Source organism: Lissotriton helveticus, chromosome 6 (assembly GCF_964261635.1).
Source record: "Lissotriton helveticus chromosome 6, aLisHel1.1, whole genome shotgun sequence".
Classification (NCBI taxonomy): domain Eukaryota; kingdom Metazoa; phylum Chordata; class Amphibia; order Caudata; family Salamandridae; genus Lissotriton; species Lissotriton helveticus.
Window position 1 is genome coordinate 237,108,216 of NC_136067.1, and position 20,750 is coordinate 237,128,965.

At 39.7% G+C, this 20,750-nt stretch overlaps 1 protein-coding gene across 1 annotated transcript in view; it reads right to left on the reverse strand.

Annotated features, from left to right (window-relative positions):
- The window catches only part of LOC144762471 (adhesion G protein-coupled receptor F5-like), a 937,058-nt gene that overhangs the window by 360,777 nt on the left and 555,531 nt on the right, over nt 1-20,750 (reverse strand). The window contains exon 18 of the mRNA XM_078647684.1: nt 8,562-8,593. Coding sequence (XP_078503810.1) covers nt 8,562-8,593 — 32 coding nt within the window. The remainder of the gene's footprint in view (nt 1-8,561; nt 8,594-20,750) is intronic.

Sequence of the window (20,750 nt, forward strand, 5' to 3'; positions counted from 1 at the left end):
GTTTCCCTAGGTGCTGGCAGAGCTACGGCGCAAAAACAAAAGGTAGTTTTTTTGTCCGAATCGTGCAAAATTTCACTGGGAAATTGAGGTGCGACCATGCTGCGTTTTGCGCTGTTTCATGTCGCAGCCACTATGCCTACCCACGCAAGTGAGGTACCATTTTTTTCGGGAGACCTGGGGGCACGCTGGGTGGGTGGAAATTTGTTGATCCACGCAGATTCCAGAACTTTCCACCACAGAAATGTGAGGAAAATGTGTTTTTTTGGTCAACTTTTTTTGTTTGAAAGGGATTCTGGGTAACAAAACCTGGGGGTAGGCAGACGAGTCACCCCATCCTGAATTGCCCTGGTTGTCTAGTTTTCAAAAATGTATAGGGTTGCTAGGTTTCCCTAGGTGCTGGCAGAGCTACGGCGCAAAAACAAAAGGTAGTCTTTTTGTCCGAATCGTGCTAAATTTCACTGGGAAATTGAGATGCGACCATGCTGCGTTTTGAGCGGTTTCATGTCGCAGCCACTATGCCTACCCACGCAAGTGAGGTACCATTTTTTTCGGGAGACCTAGGGGCACGCTGGGTGGGTGGAAATTTGTTGATCCACGCAGATTCCAGAACTTTCCACCACAGAAATGTGAGGAAAATGTGTTTTTTTGGTCAAATATTTATGTTTGCAAGGGATTCTGGGTAACAAAACCTGGGGGTAGGCAGACGAGTCACCCCATCCTGAATTGCGCTGGGTGTCTAGTTTTCAAAAATGTATAGGTTTGCTAGGTTTCCCTAGGTGCTGGTTGAGCTACGGCTCAAAAACAAAAGGTAGTCTCTTTGTCCAAAGAGCTTAAGATTTCACTGGGAAATTGAGGAGCGACCACGTTGCATTTTGTGCCGTTTCCCGTCGTAGGCACAAGGCCGACCCACACAAGTGAGGTACCATTTTTTTCGGGAGACCTGCGGGCACGCTGGGTGGGTGGAAATTTGTTGATCCACGCAGATTCCAGAACTTTCCACCACAGAAATGTGAGGAAAATGTGTTTTTTTTGTCAAAATCTGAGCTTTGCAAGGGATTCTGGGTAACAAAACCTGGTGGTAGGCAGTCGAGTCATCCCATCCTGAATTCCCCTGGGTGTCTAATTTTCAAAAATGTATAGGTTTGCTAGGTTTCCCTAGGTGCCGGAAGAACTAGGGTGCAAAAACTACAGGTAGGCACTTTGCCAAAAAAGGGTCAATTTGTAACTGCAAAATTTAGGTGTGACCACGTTGCATTTTGCGCCGTTTCCTGTCGCAGGCACAAGGCCGACCCACACAAGTGAGGTACCGTTTTTATCGGGACACTTGGGGTAATTCAGATTTGTAAATCAACTGTTATTACCAATTGAGCTTTCTTGCATTTCTCCCTTTGAATGAAAGATATTGTGTAGAAAAAAAAACTTTATGAAAAATGACCAATAATTCTCATGCTAGTATGAGTATTCCCAACTTTGAAAATGTGCAATTATATACTGTTTCTGAAATCTATAATTTGTACCCAATTCATACATACATAGGTGTCTTTCATACAGATTATTCCATGTGTACATTTTCCAAGACAAAGTGCACTATACCCAGTAAATGAAAAAATACCATTGCAAGTTGCTGCTCAGTTTTTGGATCTGGGTTCGTCGGGTTCTTGGTGAAACTACAAGTCCCATATATCCCCACAACCAGGAAGGTCTAACGAATGTAACGGTATATTGCTTTCCAAGAGCTGTCAAAATTAGAGAAAGTTATAGGTGAAAACGTTGAGACAAAAGGCCGTTGTTTTCAACAAATTTTCAAATATTCCAATATCTAACTGTTAGTTTCTATAACGAAACATTCATGGATTTAGACAAATGACCCCTTTCTGAATTCAGAATGTTGTCTATGTTTCGGAAATGTAAAGCATTCCAGGATCCATTATTGCTTTCAAACTCATTTCTACCATTAACTGGAAGGAGGTGGAAAGCTCTAAAAATAGCAAAAATAGGCTATGTCCCAGAAAAATGCCAAAACTGAGTGAAAAATTTCGGTTCTCTGACAAAACACTGTCATTCCCTAAAAGCTGAGAAAATGGAGAATTCAGCCCCACAAACCCTTTTTTGATACCATATTCAGGGAAAAAGCCAGAGGCTTTCATTTGCAGCCCGTTTTTCCCATTTTTCTGAAAAAAACAAAAAAAACACTATATTTTGGTTAATTTCTGGGACCCCTCCAAGGGAATCCACAAACCCTGGGCGCCTTTAGAATCCCCATGATGTTGGAAGAAAAGGACGCAAATTTGGCGCGGATCCCTTATGTGGTCAAAAAGTTACAAGGGCCTAAGCGCGCACTACCCCAAAACACCAAAAAAAGCCTTAGCACAGGAGGGGGAAAAGGCCTAGCAGCGAAGGGGTTAAAGGAAACGTCAGCCGCCATAATACTATCTGCTTTGGTACCAGCAGACTCAGTCTCAACGATTCAGGATAAGCCGCAAGTTAACTTTAGACCCAATCCCCTTGCAGTCATGAAGACAGCGGTTGGACAAATTCCCAGTAAGGATGAGTCGACCTCCTTAAATTCAGCGATCGCTCAGGTCGGGAGACATGCGGGGCATCCAAATACATCTGAAACATCTGAAATACTGGGTCAGACCACCACCGGTAACCCCGTTATACCGTTGACACTCTATGCCCAAGCCGAGACCTCGACACACCTCCAGGTTAAGGTTCCTCCACAAGAACTGGTTCCGCTGAATGGGCTGAGGTCGCCTGAAGGGATTGTGACTAAGCATGGGCGCAAAATCCGTTCCGCTCGCGGATTTTGCGGATTTTCGGCAAATTCGCAATCCGCCAATTCCCGCGAATTTGCCGAAAATCCGCAAATCCGCGAGCGGAACGGATCCGGGGGGCAAAAGTTCAAGCTTCAAGCTTGTAACTATTTTAGAATGGCGCCGGCAAGCTGCCAGCGCCATTCTAAAATAGTTACTAAGTTAGCTTCAACAGGAAGCACTAATAGAAGCAGGTGCTCGAGTTTAACTGAATTCGAGCCCCTGCTTTATATTATCTATTAGTGCTTCCTGATGAAGCTAACTTAGTAATTATTTTAGAATGGCGCTGGCAGCTTGCCGGCGCCATTCTAAAATAAAATAGGAGAGGGGCAGAGGGCAGAAGGGCACAACAACGAGTGGGGCAGAGGGCAGAATGGCACAAAAACGAGTGGGCAGAGGGCAGAAGGGCACAAAAACGAGTGGGGCAGAGGGCAGAATGGCACAAAAACGAGTGGGGCAGACGGCAGAAGGGCACAACAACGGGCGGTCTCGCACAAAAAAAACCCGCGAACACGCAAAGCGCCCCGCGAACACGCAAATCATCCCGCGAACACGCAAAGCGCCCCGCGAACACGCAAAAATAAAAAAATCTGTAAATTTGCACATATTCGCGAATTTTGCGGATTGCAAATTCACAAATCCACAAATTCGCGGATTGGGAATTCGCAAAATTCGCCCATACTTAATTGTGACTGGGGATCTCCCTCGTGCTGCGGATCCTCCTCATGTTTTGTTCAGCCCTAATATGGAGCCAGCGGGCAAATTCCAGTTGAATATCAAAGATATGTTGAATCTGATTTTGGAAGAAGTCCGTGATGAAGAAAACTCAGAAAGCTGAACTTGCTTCTCTTCATCATCGACTAGAGAAAATTGAAGAGACAATGTCATACTTTCCAATTAGACTCCAGGAGGCTGAATCAAGGATCTCGGTTTTGGAGGATCAGATGACTGTCATAATAGAAGAAGCTAAAGCGACAGCCAAAATAAAAAATCTTCTTGAGAGCAAACTGGAGGATTTAGAAAATCATTACCGGAGATCTAATCTCCGTATAGTCGGGATTCCGGAGGGTATCGAGGGCTCCCAAACCTTGCAGTGGGTCAACTCATTCATTAAACAAAAGGTTATTCCAGAGTTCGAGGGCGATCTTACCATCACAAGGGCTCATTGTGTTCCCGCCCGCGAGTTTCCTAACGCTGCAATGCCACAAACAATATTGTTAAACTTCGCTGATTATCGCATAAAAGAGAGAATATTGACTAAAGCAATCCAACAGAGACAGTTTGCCGTGAATGAAACTGTAAAATTTCGTATTTTCTCTGATATGACTGCTGTGGCGGCAAGTAGGAGAAAGGAATTTGTGAAGATCCTCCACCTGTTCAAAGCCAATGGGGCACAGGCTTCTATTGCTCAGCAGTATTGGTTAAGGGCAAATTTTTTATGTTCTCCAATTTGGATGAGGCCCAGGAATTGTTAAAAGAGATCTCACAGGGTTTCAGGGCTTAGAAGGATCTGCTTGAGACAATATATTAGTCAAGTCAAGTCAAGTCAAATATAACTTTATTCGGTTAGGTTAAAACCATCCTCCAATATATTAGTCATTGTTATAAACTGGGGGTCAGGTGGGTGAGCAGCCGCGGCCCGTGGAGGGAGTTGTGGTGGGGCAGGCAGGTGGGGTGGGGGAGGGGCAGGGTATGGGGTGATAAACAATGGAATCTGGATGATTGCAGGTAAGTAAACATTTAAATTAATAAAACAAATTTCGTAGCGCGCCCTGCATCGCAGATTCTGTTGTTTATCACCCCCCACCCTGCCCCTCCCCCGCCCCGCCCCGCCTGCCCCACCACAACTTCCTCCACGGGCCGCGGCTGTGGGTGAGTCTTTCCCGCCCCTGTTCCCAAGAGGTCGAGCTGTTTCCTAAATCATGATCTGAGTATAATTAAGGTTCTATCATTTAGATTGTACGTTGCATGTTTCAACAATATCTGATAAAATTGACAATTGCTGGGGAGGTCAGGGGAAAGATCACTTGGGTGTAATTACATGACACCCAGGTTGGAGGGGGGGTGAAATGTGGTTAGCGCAGTTGATGGGGGGTTTCCACATTTTGGGGGCAGGGGTCACGATTAGGGGTGGGCAGCAAATTCCATTCCGCTCGCAGAATTTTCAAAATTTCGGCATTTTTTATTGGATAAATATGCAGAGCAGGATTCTTTCTGGCACAGTGCTCCTGTCACAAAAAAATTAAACCTTAGCAAGCACTTACAGATATAAATGAAGTAGGTGCCCGAGTTGCAGCTCAAATTCAGTAACTCATTAATCAGCCCAAAAAAATCATAAGCTTTGTCGAGGCTGGGCAGGTGTGCTTTCTCCCCATATCTACCGTTGAAAATTAGCTGTGATGCTTGATGGAGGCCTTTGCATCCTTGGCTTTCGCGAGCGCAATCCCCATGCAGTTTCTGTGACCAGGAACTTCTTTCTCCTCATCTGTTGCTCTGATCGGTCTCCGACCTATTACAAACACAAGAGGCATGTGAACTCGCATAGAAGCCTGCCCGTTTGGCCCCACCCCACACACTAGCAGTGTGCACCGTCTTCCCGCCCTTTACCCACTATGATGGACAGTTCATTCAAGGGACCCTGGTGCCCCTCAGTGCGACGGCAAAGTTACACACACATGGTCACTGGAGACAACTCTTCTGGCCCTTTACGCAGCTGTAGCGTAGGAAAAAAAAGCACAAATTCAGTAACTCATTAATCAGCCCAAAACAATTGTGAACTTTGTCGAGGCTGGGCAGGTGTGCTTTCTCGCCATATCTACAGTGGAAAATTGGCTGTGATGCTTGATGGAGGCCTTTGCATCCTTGACTTTCAGTAACGCAATCCCTAGCAGTTCCTGTGACCAGGAGCTTCTTTCTTCTCATCTGCTGCTCTGATTGGTCTCTGACCTTTTATAAACACAAGAGGCATGTGAAAAGCACTATGAACTCACAAAGAAGCCCCGTCCCCGAAAATCTCCGCAAACAGGGAGATTTTTTGCTGTTTCACGGAAGTTTGCGAAAGGCAATTCTGCAAATCCTGCCCACCCCTAGTCACGAGGGGTGGGATGGGTGCACAAGGGGGAGAAAAATGAAGTCCTTTTATTGCAAATGCATTTATGTCTTTATACATCCATACTTTAGCTTGACTCTGGGTAGGTTGTTAAAAAATTGCAGTCTTTTTTTCGCAAATGTATTTAGGTTCTATACATCTATTGGTTAGTTTGACTCTGGGTAATATGTTTAGGGGGTTTAAGTTCTTGTTAGGTCTTAACTATGACTAGCAAAGAATTGCTGAGAGTGGTTTCTTTTAATGTTAATGGTCTCAACAATAAAAAGAAAATGAGGGCAATTGAATCATGGATTAAAACAGAAAACCCGGCTGTGATATTTTTACAAGAGACCCATATACCAGCTGTAAAGCTGCCAGATTTTTCTATGTTTAGGTCTTGGGCAGCTTATAGGGGATTCTCTTAATCTTCTGCTTCCCATAGAGGGATAGCAATATTTTTAAGTAAAAAACTTCAGGCGGAGGTTGTTAATTTTGAGAATGATCAGCATGGTCGCTGGTGTTGGGCTCCCTGCATTCTTAGACAAAGCTAGAGATCGATAACTTTTGTTAGCATATACGCCCCAGTTGAGGATAACTCTAAGGTCTATGAGGATTTGTTTCAGTCTCTAATCCAGGTACCTGGTGAGCTGATCCTGGGGGGCGATTTTAATGTTCTAATGAATCCTAAAGTAGACTCTTTAGTGAAGGGCAAAAGGCAGTTGAAACCTAAATCCTTAAGAACCTTACAACATTACAGAGTAACTTTGGACCTATAGGATCCCTGGCGTGTGTCCTTTTCATCCCAAATAGCATATACTTGCTGGTCAGGTACATTTCGCGTCTCATCACGCATTTACTTTTTCTGGTGTCCCGGAGGTTGTGTTTTAACCAGCAGAGATTCATACATAACGGATTCTCTGATCATGCTATGTTCGTTCTTGAGGTGCAGCTAGGAAATTGTGTTAGGTCCCCTAAATGATGGTCGTTGAACAGACAATATCTTAATGGCTGGGTGTTATTGGGATTGAGATCAAGGAATTTTTATTACGAAATAGTGAGTCCACACCTTTGAGTGTGGTATGGGATACACTTAAGGCCCTTATCCGGGGGTTAATTATTGGAAAAGATGCAGAAATTGTAAAACAAATTTGGGGAAGACAAGAGAATTTCTTAACAGCCCCTCTGTGTTTAACCAGGGCCAGCTCAATCAGGATAAGCGTGAACTCAGTGATAATTACCACACTCAGAGGGAAGCTTCCATTCAACAACTCCACCACAAAACATATGAGGAAAGTAATTTCACCAGTAGGTTTTTAGCCTGGCAGGCAAGGGAGCAGGCTGCCACAAATCAAATCAATGCGTTAAAATGCCCCCTAACCACCTCGCGTACAGTTGACCCAGTCAAAATAGGGGAAATAATGCTACAGCATTATGAGTCCATTTATGGACAACGACAGACTGTGGATATGACTTTGTTAGAAAGTTTTTTGCAGAATAATGGATTACCGACACTTAGAAAAATTATCCATGGCAAGCCCCTTCACTATGGAAGAGCTGGAGGGGGTAATTAAGAATCTACCAAACAGCAAGGCCTGTGGCCGGAATGGGTATCCACCTGAATTTTTAAAAGTTTTTTTAGTTCAATTGCAGAATTCTTTCTTTGATTAGTAAATTCTCTGTTGAAGGGGGGAAATACCAGAAACCTTTAGACAAGTTAACATAGTTAGCTTTTTGCAAAAAGATAAGAACAGCGAGGATCCGAACTCCTATTGCCCGATAACGTTGTTAAACTCAGATTATAAAATTGTCACCAAATTGTTATCACTTCGGTTTAATCAACATGCGGTACAATTGATCCATTCGGACCAACATGGTTTTATTGCTGGTCAGCAGCTGGCCACCAACACACATTATTTAATTGAGGTACTGGACTATTTTGATACACAGAGGATACCCGCATTAGTCCTTTTATTAGACGCTGGGAAGGCTTTTGACCTTGTTGTGTGGGAGACATTGTTTAGCATTTTAGGTCACTTTGGTATTCCCCCCAAGATTACGACCCTAATTTATAATTCATATAATAACGCTGACGCTAATGTAATTATCAATACGTCGGTGGGTGGGCGGGTTAAAGTAAAACGAGGCAAAAGTTAGGGGTGCCCTTTATTGCCAGTTTTATTTGCTTTCTTTATCGAACCATTAGCAAAAGCAATAAGGAACTGTGCCGATATCCGTCCCCCAATTCCATCTATGGCGAAGTTGAAATAATACGCCGACGATATCATGCTTATTATTAAACCAGAGATAGAGGTTCAGGCTAAAGTTTTCCAGCTTTTTGAAGATTTTGAGGCTTTAGGTGGGTATTGCATTACTAAAAGGAAAACTGAAATCTTACAATGTGGCGGAGTAAGCTGGGATCTGCACTTTGATATCCTTCCTTGTGTCAACACCAAACCTAAGAGATATCTGGGGGTATATTTCCCCGAAAGTGTTAGCGACCTATACCACTTAAATTTTGCACTGCTCCTTCGAAAAACCCAGGCCGTGTTTTTACGCTGGAACTCTCTTCCTTTATCCATCTTGGGTCAGGTGGCCCTAATTAAAATGTCTGTTCTCCCTTTGTTTACATTTTTTTTTAACCATCCCATGTATTGCACTTTATATGAATAAGTGGAACAAGGAGGCTTACCTCTTCCAAATCTCAGGGATTATTACTATGCTTATTTTGCACAGTATTTATCTAGATTCAAACCTGAATTACAGTCAAACATTTTCATTAATAGTTTTGTGGATCTAATGTGTAAGGAAAGCCAGATCCACTCCCCTTTGTTAATCTTTAAATCCCCTAAACTGGTCCGCTATAAATGTCTTTATTGTTTTCTTTAAAAAACAACAGGCGCTCTATACAAGATATTCCATCCCTGGATTTAATTCAGCCACTTTACTATCTGGCATTCTACCATTAGCAGTATTACTCAATCCTCAGAACTCACTTTAAAATGGGCCTCGGTAGGATACCGTAAGGTCTCAGATTTTGCCAATCATTCAGCGCAGTGCTTTTGCTGTAACATTCATCCTTCAGCTAATTGGTCGCATATTATGCTGCAATGCCCTAGGATTCAGAAGTTCTGGGAGGACATTTTTTGCCACTTGGAAACTGAATGTTGTATTCAATTAGAAGTGAATGCTTTGTTAATTATTTTTGGTTTTGATCCAGATCTCCTCCTTCCTGACCAATGGGTAAAATTTGTATACATTGCAATGGCAGTAGCTAGATCACTTTTATTGCAGAGGTGGCGTACTGATTTGATTCCTTCTGTCCTGGAGTGGGCCCAAAGGATGAGAGCGGTTAGAAGAAGTGAACGCACTCACGCACTTCAGGTGGGGGGTCTTAGGAAGTTTTAAAAAATCTGGGCCACATATTTTGATTAAGATTGGGAGGGGTTATTGCCTTGGATGTATGGTATCTGTTCCTGATGTTTTAGTGTTCTATGTATTCTATGTATCATTTACTAACTTGGTAATATTTGTTAATTGGAGGTTTCGGTCTTCATGTATTTAATGTACTGCAATTTATTGGACTTCAATAAAAAAATAAATACTGGGATTGGTTAAGCTGTGTGATGAAAAAATTATTAAACAGGCGGGAGCAATGGAATGGTTGGCTCCCATCATGGTAGCTTGCAAGCTCAATAATGAAATTAGGTTATGTATTGACTTAAAATAACTTAATAAGAGGTTGATTGATGACAAGGCTCCCCTTCCCAACATGACAGAAATGGTGGGAACTCTTTCTGGTGCAAGGTGGTTTACTATCCTGGATCTTAGTTCGGCATATCTCCAGGTCAGACTCATGGATCGGTCTGTAGACTTTACTTTATTTATCATGCCTTTTGGTACGTTCAATTTCAATCGCATATCTTTTGGCCTGTGTTCTGATGCCTAGGTATTAAAGAGACTAATGACGAGTATGTTTGTTAACATGAAGAGAGTTCTGTTTTTTCAGGACAATATTTTTTTATATTTGGAAATGACAAAGAGCAGTGTTTGGGTGGAGTCAAAAAAGAACTTGATATTTTAAGTTAGAACAGTGTGCCACTCAAGGTTATGAAGTGTAAGTTTGCTCATGAACAAATTGAGTATTTGGAACATGTCATTTCAGTCAAAGGCGTTAAGCCTTGTGATGATATTCTGGAATTTATTGAGGCTAGAAAGGAAGGAGGATGTACAAACATTTTTGGGGATGTCGGAGTTGTATTCTCATTCTGTGCCAAAGTGTGCAAGTAGGGCTTGTGCTTTTAAAGGATAGTTGAGAAAGTGTGTGGATACTGATTGGAGATAACAATGTGGGGAGGAATTTTCAGATGTTAATATAAGTTTGAAGGGAGTTCAGAGTTAGAAATGGGGATCTCTAGTTGGCAATTGTTTGCACCTCTGTCCAAATAGGGGCCTTTATTCCTAAGCAGGGTAAGGGGGGTACATTTCTAAAATAACCCCTGCTCACACCCTTGGTAGCTTGGCACGAGCAGACAGGCTTATCTCAGAGGTAGTGTGTAAAGCATTTGCACATAACCAACAGTAATACGGTGAAAACACTACAAAAGGACACCAGACAAGTTTAAAATAGTATCCAATATTTTAAAATATCCAAAACAAGACCAAAACGACAAAAATCCAACATACAGTACTTTAAAAATAGGCTTTAAAAATAGGCACTTTGCAAGAATATTTGAAAAATACAGTTCCTTGAAGTGGGTAGATCCGTCTGGTGTTACCGCGTGCTGTAAACAACAGAATCCAACAGTTCTGTTTGAGCGCATCGGTCGGGGTTGTCAAGAGACTCATAAACAGTACCTTTTGTGTTGCAGCCAACATGTTGGTGAGGGCCAGTTGTGGCGACCATTGCAAATGCGGTGTGAAGTGGAGCGGCCGAGTGTGCAGGGCCCTCAAGTCGCGGTGCAGGCAGGGGCTCAGTGACGGTCATCCAGCGGCCTACCCAACAAAGCAACAACACAGCAAACAGGCAGTACTCTTCCTAGCAGCTCTTCCAGCTATTCTTCTTGGTAGGTTCCTTAATTCCAGCAAAAGGTCTGGGGTCTGGGCCCCAATATTTATACTCACAATTCCTTTGCTCTCTCATTCATGCAGAGAGTGTCTGTGCTTAGTCCAAACCAGTTTAGTCCTCTTTGGCCCAGCTTTCCGGCAGAAGCTGGATACAGCATTGTCCACAGCACACCAAGTCAATTCAGGTGCATAGAAATCCCATACCACTACTCAGAATTCATCCCAGGTCTATACTGCCCAGCCCTGACTCATCCAGGAAAGGCAGAACACACCTTGAACCCCCTCCCACCAGTGGCAGTCTGCACAGAATGCACATGCCCAGCCCCTCTCACTTAAAAGCCAGACAGTCAATCCACAAACCCAGCAATAGTATACAAAGTAAAGATTATGGTCTGGCAAGTGGATGCCCTTGCCAGGTCGACATGGCAGTTACAAACTAGGAGCAAACTCCGCAGTGGCAGGTCAGAGTGACATTTAGAGGCTGCTTATGTGGGTGGCACAATCAGTGCTGCAGCATTTGATTTACAGACCCTGGGCACACACAATGCTCTGTATTAGGGACTTACCAGTAAATCAAATATGCTAATGATAAAATCACCAATCCATTAACACAATGTAAAGGGAGAGAATATGCACTTTAGCACTGAACAGCAGTGATAAAGTTCCCAGAGTTTTAAAACCAACAAAAACAGGGTCAAAAACAGGAGGCCAAAAAGCATAAAGTCAAACTTGCTGAAAAAGACAAATCTAACACTTGGAATTTGAGGATTGTTGTCCCTTGTATGTTGTGATTGATCTCTACAGGTGCTAATAATAAGGGTGTGGGAGCTGTATTAAAGCAGGTTCAGGGTGATTGTGTTGACATCATAACCTTTGCCTACTGGACATTGACAGTGTCTGATTGAAAAAGAGGCTTTGGCATTATATTGGTCTATAAGAAAATGTAAGAAGTTTTAGGGGGTAAAGATTTAACATGTACACTGATCGCAAACAGTTGAATTAATTTGTTTTAAAGAGAGGGACTAGATTCTGTATCCAGTCACATTTGCAAGTGGGCTATGTCATTGCAGGATTTCCGATTTATTATGGAGTATGTGCCTGGAGTTTCAGATAAAGCAGCAGATTGTCTTTCAAGATTGGCATTTTGGATAGTAGTAAAGCCCATGTTGAAGATTGGCAGGTAGATGAAGACATCAAAGTATGTAAAGTTACTGAATTTTGCATCTCGGATACTGTATAGTTAAATGAGTTAGGCAAGGACAGTGTTCTCTGCAGAGTGCAAGACAAGATTATCACAGGAGGGGCCTGTATGTATCCAAAGAGGGTGAGTCATTTGAAAAATGGAAAGGGGTTGTAGCAAACACTTTATATCTCATGTGCCATTTCCTATAGGGTGAGTCTCTATACTAAAGCAGTACACGTGATATCGTGATAGAAAGTCAATAAATAGTACATTTTATAAAAATGCTATTAATTTATTTATATTTTTTCTCAATTTCTTTTTTAAATATTTTTCTCATACATTTTTTACATTCAATTCATAGAATTTATATCACTCTGAATAAATATGACATATATTGGACAACATTTAGAAAAAACATAAACATAAACAGGACTTCAAATGACTAGATGGTCAGAGGACTATTGAAGTTGGCAATGCGGTGGGTTGGAACACTACGCGCGTTTCGGCCACTGCCTTCATCAGGAGACCGTCATTTGCAACAACATAATATAAACACTGAAAAAAGTACAAAAAATTGTGTCAAAACCACACATGTGTTTTACTGCTATACAATATGTACATATGAATTACATTACACCCCTAGGCATGGTCACTTTTACAATAATATAATAATAGATATAGTTTTTCATGATTTAAGGTTAGCTAACTTTTATCTGGTCTATGATTGATGGATGTTAACTCTCAAGGCTAGGCATTTTAATGAGCACAATTTCCTATTCGATATATACCCTCAGTCTAAGATAAAATTTCATAAGCATAGAATGTGCATAGCTACCTTTATAGATATACATGGACCTCTTAGAATGCAGAGACATATCATTGTTGTAAATCTAGCAAGACCAATTGGCAGAAAACGACTAATTATTTCCTACGTTAGTTTCACATGATCAAAGATGTCAGAAAGAAACAGTATAACGAAACCAGATTAAAGAAAGTGATCTATGCAGTTTGTAGTGCAGTCACCAGGAAACCTTGTGTATGGATTTAGAAAAAATGAAACCCAAGAGAAAAAAGTATATCCTAGGTCATAACATATAAGATAAAATGTGGGTGAACAGTCACTGAGGAAAAGGAGTGAAAAAGATAACAGATAGAAAAGTGAATGAAATGCTAACCAAAAAGATAACCTAGTATCATATTAGAGGTTATTTAGAAGAGTAGTTTAGGGCTTGAGATTCTATATTAAGATTTTAATTGCAACAAAATCTAGATCTAAATAGAATTCTATTTGCCACTGTAGGTTGCAGGAAAAGTAGATTATTTTACTTACTAAAAAATCGTACAAGACAAGGCGTCCTTGTTCGTGGTCAACTATTGAAGAGACCTGCTTGATTAACAGACTCTTTTTATCTTAGCAGAGATTTCTTTATTGATATCCACAATCTATGAGGTGTCTAAATGTTAAAAGACACAGAAATGGATATATTAACAAAGGGTGAATTATTTGGGATCTAAATTTCACAGCGAGCAAAAGAGCAAAAAAAAAGAGTCTTAAATTACTCAAGTATTAACTAGATTTTCTTTGCTCGTTGGGTATTGAAGGGAATTGGTTTTTCATATCAGGATACACATAAGATAGTCAAAGATACCTAAGAAAACATATCAAATAATAGCTGTGTTAATTCCCTATATATGTTACTCATAGTAACATATATAGGGATAACTATAGAATGTGTATCAAATCTAAGCAGAAAATATAAAGATTTGACACAACACGATTATTATCCAAATCTTGTTTAAAAGGAGCCTCGATATAGAGAAAGGACTACTAGAGAATGTCGCCATGTTGAATATGAAAGTTAGTTTAGTCATATACACTGGATGCTGTAAGTGTATATAGTAGTGAATATTCGTTAACACAGATATGACCGGACATTACTACTTTGATATGATTGCCTGCTCCCGTGGAATATCAGAATTCAAACTGTTTGCAACGGTGTCCAAAATGAAAATTCAATACACTTCTCGTTTTTTTCTTACTTGTTCTGGACAAAGCCCTTCTCTTGTCTTTATGTTTTCCAGAATAAACCAACATATGTCTTCTGGAGAATGTCAGTTCTCCAAGAAGTGGGGTACTAGAGGTGCATTCATCTTTTTTGTTCATACTGCTAATTTGTGCTCTGTAATTCTTGTACCTATTGCTCGTGATGTTTCACCCGCATATCCCTTATTACAGGGGCAGGTCAGCAGATAGACTTCGTTTTTTGTTTTACAGTTGGTCATAGTTTTGGGTATGATTTTGACAGTATTAAATGTCAATTCTCTACTTTCAATTGCTTGTGGGCATGTTTTGCAATTGCCGCATTTATAATTCCCGATTACATGATATGATTTGTTCCTGTAATGCTTCTTTGTACAGGTTCTTTTAGAGTTGGCATTCTGGATCTTACCACTAGGTCTTTTATATTCTTATTTCTCCGGTACGCAAAAAGCGGCTTGGGAATTTTCTCCTGTTCTGATTTGTTCACATTTAACAGATGCCAATTAGAATATATAATTTGGCGGACTTTGTCATTCAGAAGTGAATGTCTAGTTACAAATACTGCCACGTAAAAGGTGTTGGCGATCGAAATATCTGGACTGTTTGTATGACTCACGTACAAGTCTATGAGGATACCCACATTCCTCAAATTTTTCTTTCATAGATATAGCTTTCTCGTCATAGTCCTTTAATTTAGTACAATTACGTCTCAGCCTGAGACAAGACCAGTCCTTATATTAGTCCCATTTCTATATCTATGCACTATCCACGAAGGTAGTAGGATTTTGATTACGTAATCTATAGAGCGACTGCTCTAACTTTGTGAACAACACACCGGTCTCTGATTTAACCTTAATTAGATCATCCGGTGACAAATATATAAATGGAGTTTTGAGCTCCCTCTCACTTCCTAACTGAACGCGGACGGTGGCTTTATCATCTCCAGAACTCCAGACCCAAGGCATAATATATCCATATTGAGGTAAGATCTATATATTAGGTTGCCAACTATTAACAGACATAGAGAGACCTCATTTTTAACCTTAACAGCATCGCTCCTTAATGTTTGTCTCGTTTCAGAGACCCGGTTTAGTATCGGTTAAACAAAGCAACAAAAAGCGTCCATTTCTACAGGTCTTGTGTGGAGAATACGCTCATCATAGCCTTCTCCCAGGTAATTACCATAGGAAAATTTCGTCCTTCATTTTCTAATACATCTCCGTTTATATGCTGATAATAGATATAACTAAAATAGGTTGTTTTCCTATGTCATCCGATACAGGAGTCTACATCTCTAAATAAAGAGACTACCTGCCTGCTAAAGCACTTACATCAGGTCTGACACCGCGTTCAATTTTTGTCACAACCAACAAGAGAGAAGAGAGAGAGAAAATAAGAATAAACCTGGCCCCTTTGGATGCATAAACAAAATAAACTGGTAAATAGGTAAATTCAGTCCTTCGCATACAGCCTTCCAAACTGTTACTACGACTAACATATTTAGGGAATTAACACAGCTATTATTTCATATGTTTTCTCAGGTATCTTTGCCTATGTTATGTGTATCCTGATATGAAAAACCAATTCCCTTCAATACCCAACGAGCAAAGAAAATCTAGTTAATACTTGAGTAAGTTAAGACTTTTTTTTTGCTCTTTTGCTCTCTGTGAAATTTAGATCCCAAATAATTCACCCTTTGTTAATATATCCATTTCTGTGTCTTTTAACATTAAGACACCTCATAGACTGTGGATATAAATAAAGAAATCTCTGCTAAGATAAAAAGAGCCTGTTAATCAAGCAGGTCTCTACAATAGTTGACCACGAACAAGGACGCCTTGTCTTGTACGATTTTTTAGTAAGTAAAATAATCTACTTTTCCTGCAACCTATAGTGGCAAATAGAATTCTATTTAGATCTAGATTTTCTTGCAATTAAAATGTTAATATAAAATCTCAAGCCCTAAACTACTCTTCTATATAACCTCTAATATGATACTAGGTTATCTTTTTGGCTAGCATTTCATTCACTTTTCTATCTGTTATCTTTTTCACTCCTTTTCCTCAGTGTCTGTTCACCCAGATTTTATCTTATATATTATGACCTAGTATATACTTTTTTCTCTTGGGTTTCATTTTTTCTAAATCCATACACGAGGTTTCCTGGTGACTGCACTGCAAACTGCATAGATCACTTTCTTTCATCTGGTTTCGTTATACTGTTTCTTTCTGACATCTTTGATCATGTGAAACTAACAGGAAATAATTAGTATTTTTCTGCCAATTGGTCTTGCTAGATTTACAACAATGATATGTCTCTGCATTCTAAGAGGTCCATGTATATCTATAAACGTAGCTATGCACATTCTATGCTTATAAAATTTTATCTTAGACTGAGGGTATATATCGAATAGGAAATTGTGCTCATTAAAATGCCTAGCCTTGAGAGTTAACATCCAGAAATCATAGACTAGATAAAAGTTAGCTGCCCTTAAATGATGAAAAACTATATCTATTATTATATTGTTGTAAAAGTGACCATGCCTAGGGGTGTAATGTAATTCATATGTACATATTGTATAGCAGTAAAACACATGTGTGCTTTTGACACAATTTTTTGTACTTTTTTCAGTGTTTATATTATTTTGTTGCAAATGACGGTCTCCTGATGAAGGCAGTGGCCGAAATGCGCGTAGTGTTCCAACCCACCGCATTGCCAACTTCAATAGTCCTCTGACCATCTAGTCATTTGAAGTCCTGTTTATGTTTATGTTTTTTCTAAATGTTGTCCAATATATGTCATATTTATTCAGAGTGATATAAATTCTATGAATTGAATGTAAAAAATGTATGAGAAAAATATATATAAAAAAAGAAATTGAGAAAAAATATAAATAAAAATGAATACCATTTTTATAAAATGTACTATTTATTGACTTTCTATCACGATATCACGTTTACTGCTTTAGTATAGAGACTCACCCTATAGGAAATGGCACATGAGATATAAAGTGTTTTCTACAACCCCTTTCCATTTTTCAAATGACTATTATGCCCTACGTGTAGCAAACTCATTAATTGTAGGGGTCCCCTGTCTTCTCAAAAATGTATACTCATGGCCTGACCATGAGGAGAATGTACTGTATGTAACAATATTTAGAAAGCTATATGGGCATTTATTTGTGTGTAGATCCTTCTTATTTGATTGCATGGGCACTTAATTAATCCTATACGTATTCTTTGTTTTCTGTTCATTGATACGCCTCACTTTCTGGCACATGTTTACCTAAATCATCTATTAGGAAACTCGTAAGTAACAATCTATCGTGAACTTTAAATTAAAGACAAACCATGTCTACTCTGAAATCATTTGGGTTTTCAGATGAAGACTTTGTATCCATGGTAGGATCAGCCATTAACTTTGATAACATGAATACATCTAATCTCGATCAAAATGAAGACCTAAAAAACTTCTAGATCTCAAGAAAAAGTAAAAAAGAATCGAATTGCATGGCAAATATATTCTTGACTACCTAAAAGCAGGGGTGATCCCCCAAGGGCTACAAATAAAAAACATCCCTGGTCTGTTTGTACAGATTAAACAATTCCTAGAAAGATGGTCTCTCATTGCTAATCGATGTTCAAGAGATCTAATGATGCTTATCGTGGAGACGGCCAAGGCAGTGCTGTTAGACTTGCTACAAGAAATACTTGATTTAGAAAATAAAATAAAATCATCAGATGTCATCCTTGATGTAAAGAAAAAGCTTGAAGACCTAGACACGGAATTAAATTCCTATACTGATTATCTTATAAAACGAAAAATTGATGAATTCCAAAAAGATCTAAGATACTACAGTAAAGAGAATATTTACCCATATTTGGTTGATGGTTATTACTCTCAACCAGATAATACCACACAAGACCCTATCCCACAACAAACAGACAATAGACCAAGAAAGGTAACTACATTTTCCAATACGTCTGATTCAGACAGTATTGGTAGCTTATCTCCATACCAAAACACTGGAAATAGGTTTAGTCAAAGATCTAGATCGTCTTTTTTAGGAAGGCGCCCACAGAGCCGAGGGAATTGGCGACCAAATTATCGGCCGCAATACAGACCCCAATACCAAACACAATACCAACCTCGACAATCATATCAACCACAAGGTCAATATCAACCCCAATATCAACCTCAGTTCCAGGAACATCAACCACATTCTGGACTGAATAGGTTCAAACTTTTCAATGACCTAATGACATTTTTTAGAAAAATCTGTCTCAAAAACTTTTTCACCAACATTGATAACAACACTTTGGAGGTGAATAAATCAGGACTTGCGCCCAAATCAATTTTTACCCCTACCCTAGATCAAGTTACACCGGAAATTCGAATTTTCGAACAAGTGGTTACCAACAAGCAAAAAATGGCAACTAACTAAATATATACCTAGCACCCCCTTTAACATCACGACAGAAGAATATGGGGCTTTGAAAGAATTGAAAGAGTCCCCAGAAACAACCATAAAAAGCTGTGACAAAGGAGGAGGCATTGCGATTTTAGACACCCCCAGGTATATAAAAAAGATTGAAGATGTGTTAAGTGACACAACCTTTTATACTAAGATCACAAAAGATCGAACTGCAAAGATCAAACAAAAAAACACAAATTGACATCTAAGGCCTTACATAATGGGGATATCTGTACTAAAGAATTTGACTACATGAATATTGACAAACCAAGAATGGCGAGCCTATACGGCATACCCAAAGTGCACAAAAATGAGGTGGACCCTCCATTCCACCCTATTGTGACAACTATAGGGAGTGTAACCGAACCAGTGTCAAAATACTTGGATGCTATTTTACGTCCACACATATCAGCCATACCGGGATATGTCAAAGATTCGTGCCATATCATAAATCAACTTGAAGGCACGTCGTTTAATGAAAATAGACAATGGCTTGTGACGCTAGATGTCGAAAGCCTTTATACGAACATCCCATACGATGGCGCTATTATTGCAACCAAATGGTTCATTGACGCCTATCAAATTGACTGTAATGCTAAATTCATTATAGACTGCCTAAAGATTGTCTTAGAAGACAATATTTTTGAATTTCGGGGCACTCTATACAGACAAACAAAAGGCGTAAGCATGGGCGCATCTTGCGCACCCACTATTGCCAATATTTATGTCGCACATTTTGAACAACATAATATCTTCAACGAGATAGCCCCCTTCTTCGAATCCATCCTTTACTGTTCGCGATACATCAACGACGTGATACTTATATGGGATGATAATGAGGAAACACTTAATGAATTCATACTATGGCTAAATGCATGCGATATCAATCTCAAATTTACATCTCATGTCAGTACCAAAGAGATGAATTCCTAGATATTAAAATAAAACACGATCTAGGCCAACTATTTACAGATTTATATGTCAAACCCACCGCTCGCAATACCTTACTCCATTACAAGAGCTTCCATCCATCTACACAAAAAAACAGTATTCCGTTCAGCCAATTTCTCAGGCTGAGACGTAATTGTACTAAATTAAAGGACTATGACGAGAAAGCTATATATATGAAAGAAAAATTTGAGGAACGTGGGTATCCTCATAGACTTGTACTTGAATCATACAAACGGGCCAGATATTTCGATCGCCAACACCTTTTACGTGGCAGTAATTAAAAAAAAGACACCCATTTAGTATTTGTAACTAGACATTCACTTCTGAATGACAAAGTCCGCCAAATTATATATTCTAATTGGCATCTGTTAAATGTGAACAAATCAGAACAGGAGAAAATTCCCAAGCCGCTTTTTGCATACCGGAGAAACAAGAATATAAAAGACCTAGTGGTAAGATCCAGAATGCCAACTCTAAAAGAACCTGTACAAAGAAGCATTACAGGAACAAATCCTGTAATCGGGAATTATAAATGCGGCAATTGCAAAACATGCCCACAAGCAATTGAAAGTAGAGAATTGACATTTAATAATGTAAAAATCATACCCAAAACTATGACCAATTGTAAAACAAAAATCGTAGTCTATCTGCTGACCTGCCCCTGTAATAAGGGATATGTAGGTAAAACATCAGGAGCAATAGGTACAAGAATTACAGAGCACAAATCAGAAGTAAGAACAAAAAAGATGAATGCACCTCTAGTACCCCACTTCCTGGAGAACAGACATTCTCCAGAAGACATACGTTGGTTTATTCTGGAAAACATAAAGACAAGAGAAGGGCTTTGTCCAGAACAAATAAGAAAAAAACGAGAAGTGTATTGGATTTTTATTTTGGACACTGTTGCAAACAGTTTGAATTCTGATATTCCATGGGAGCCGGCAATCATATAAAAGTAGTAATGTCCAGTCATATCTGTGTTAACGAATATTCACTACTATATACACTTACAGCATCCAGTGTATATGACTAAACTAACTTTCATATTCAACATGGCGGCATTCTCTAGTAGTCCTTTCTCTATATCGAGGCTCTGTGTAAACAAGATTTAATAATCGTGTTGTGTCAAATCT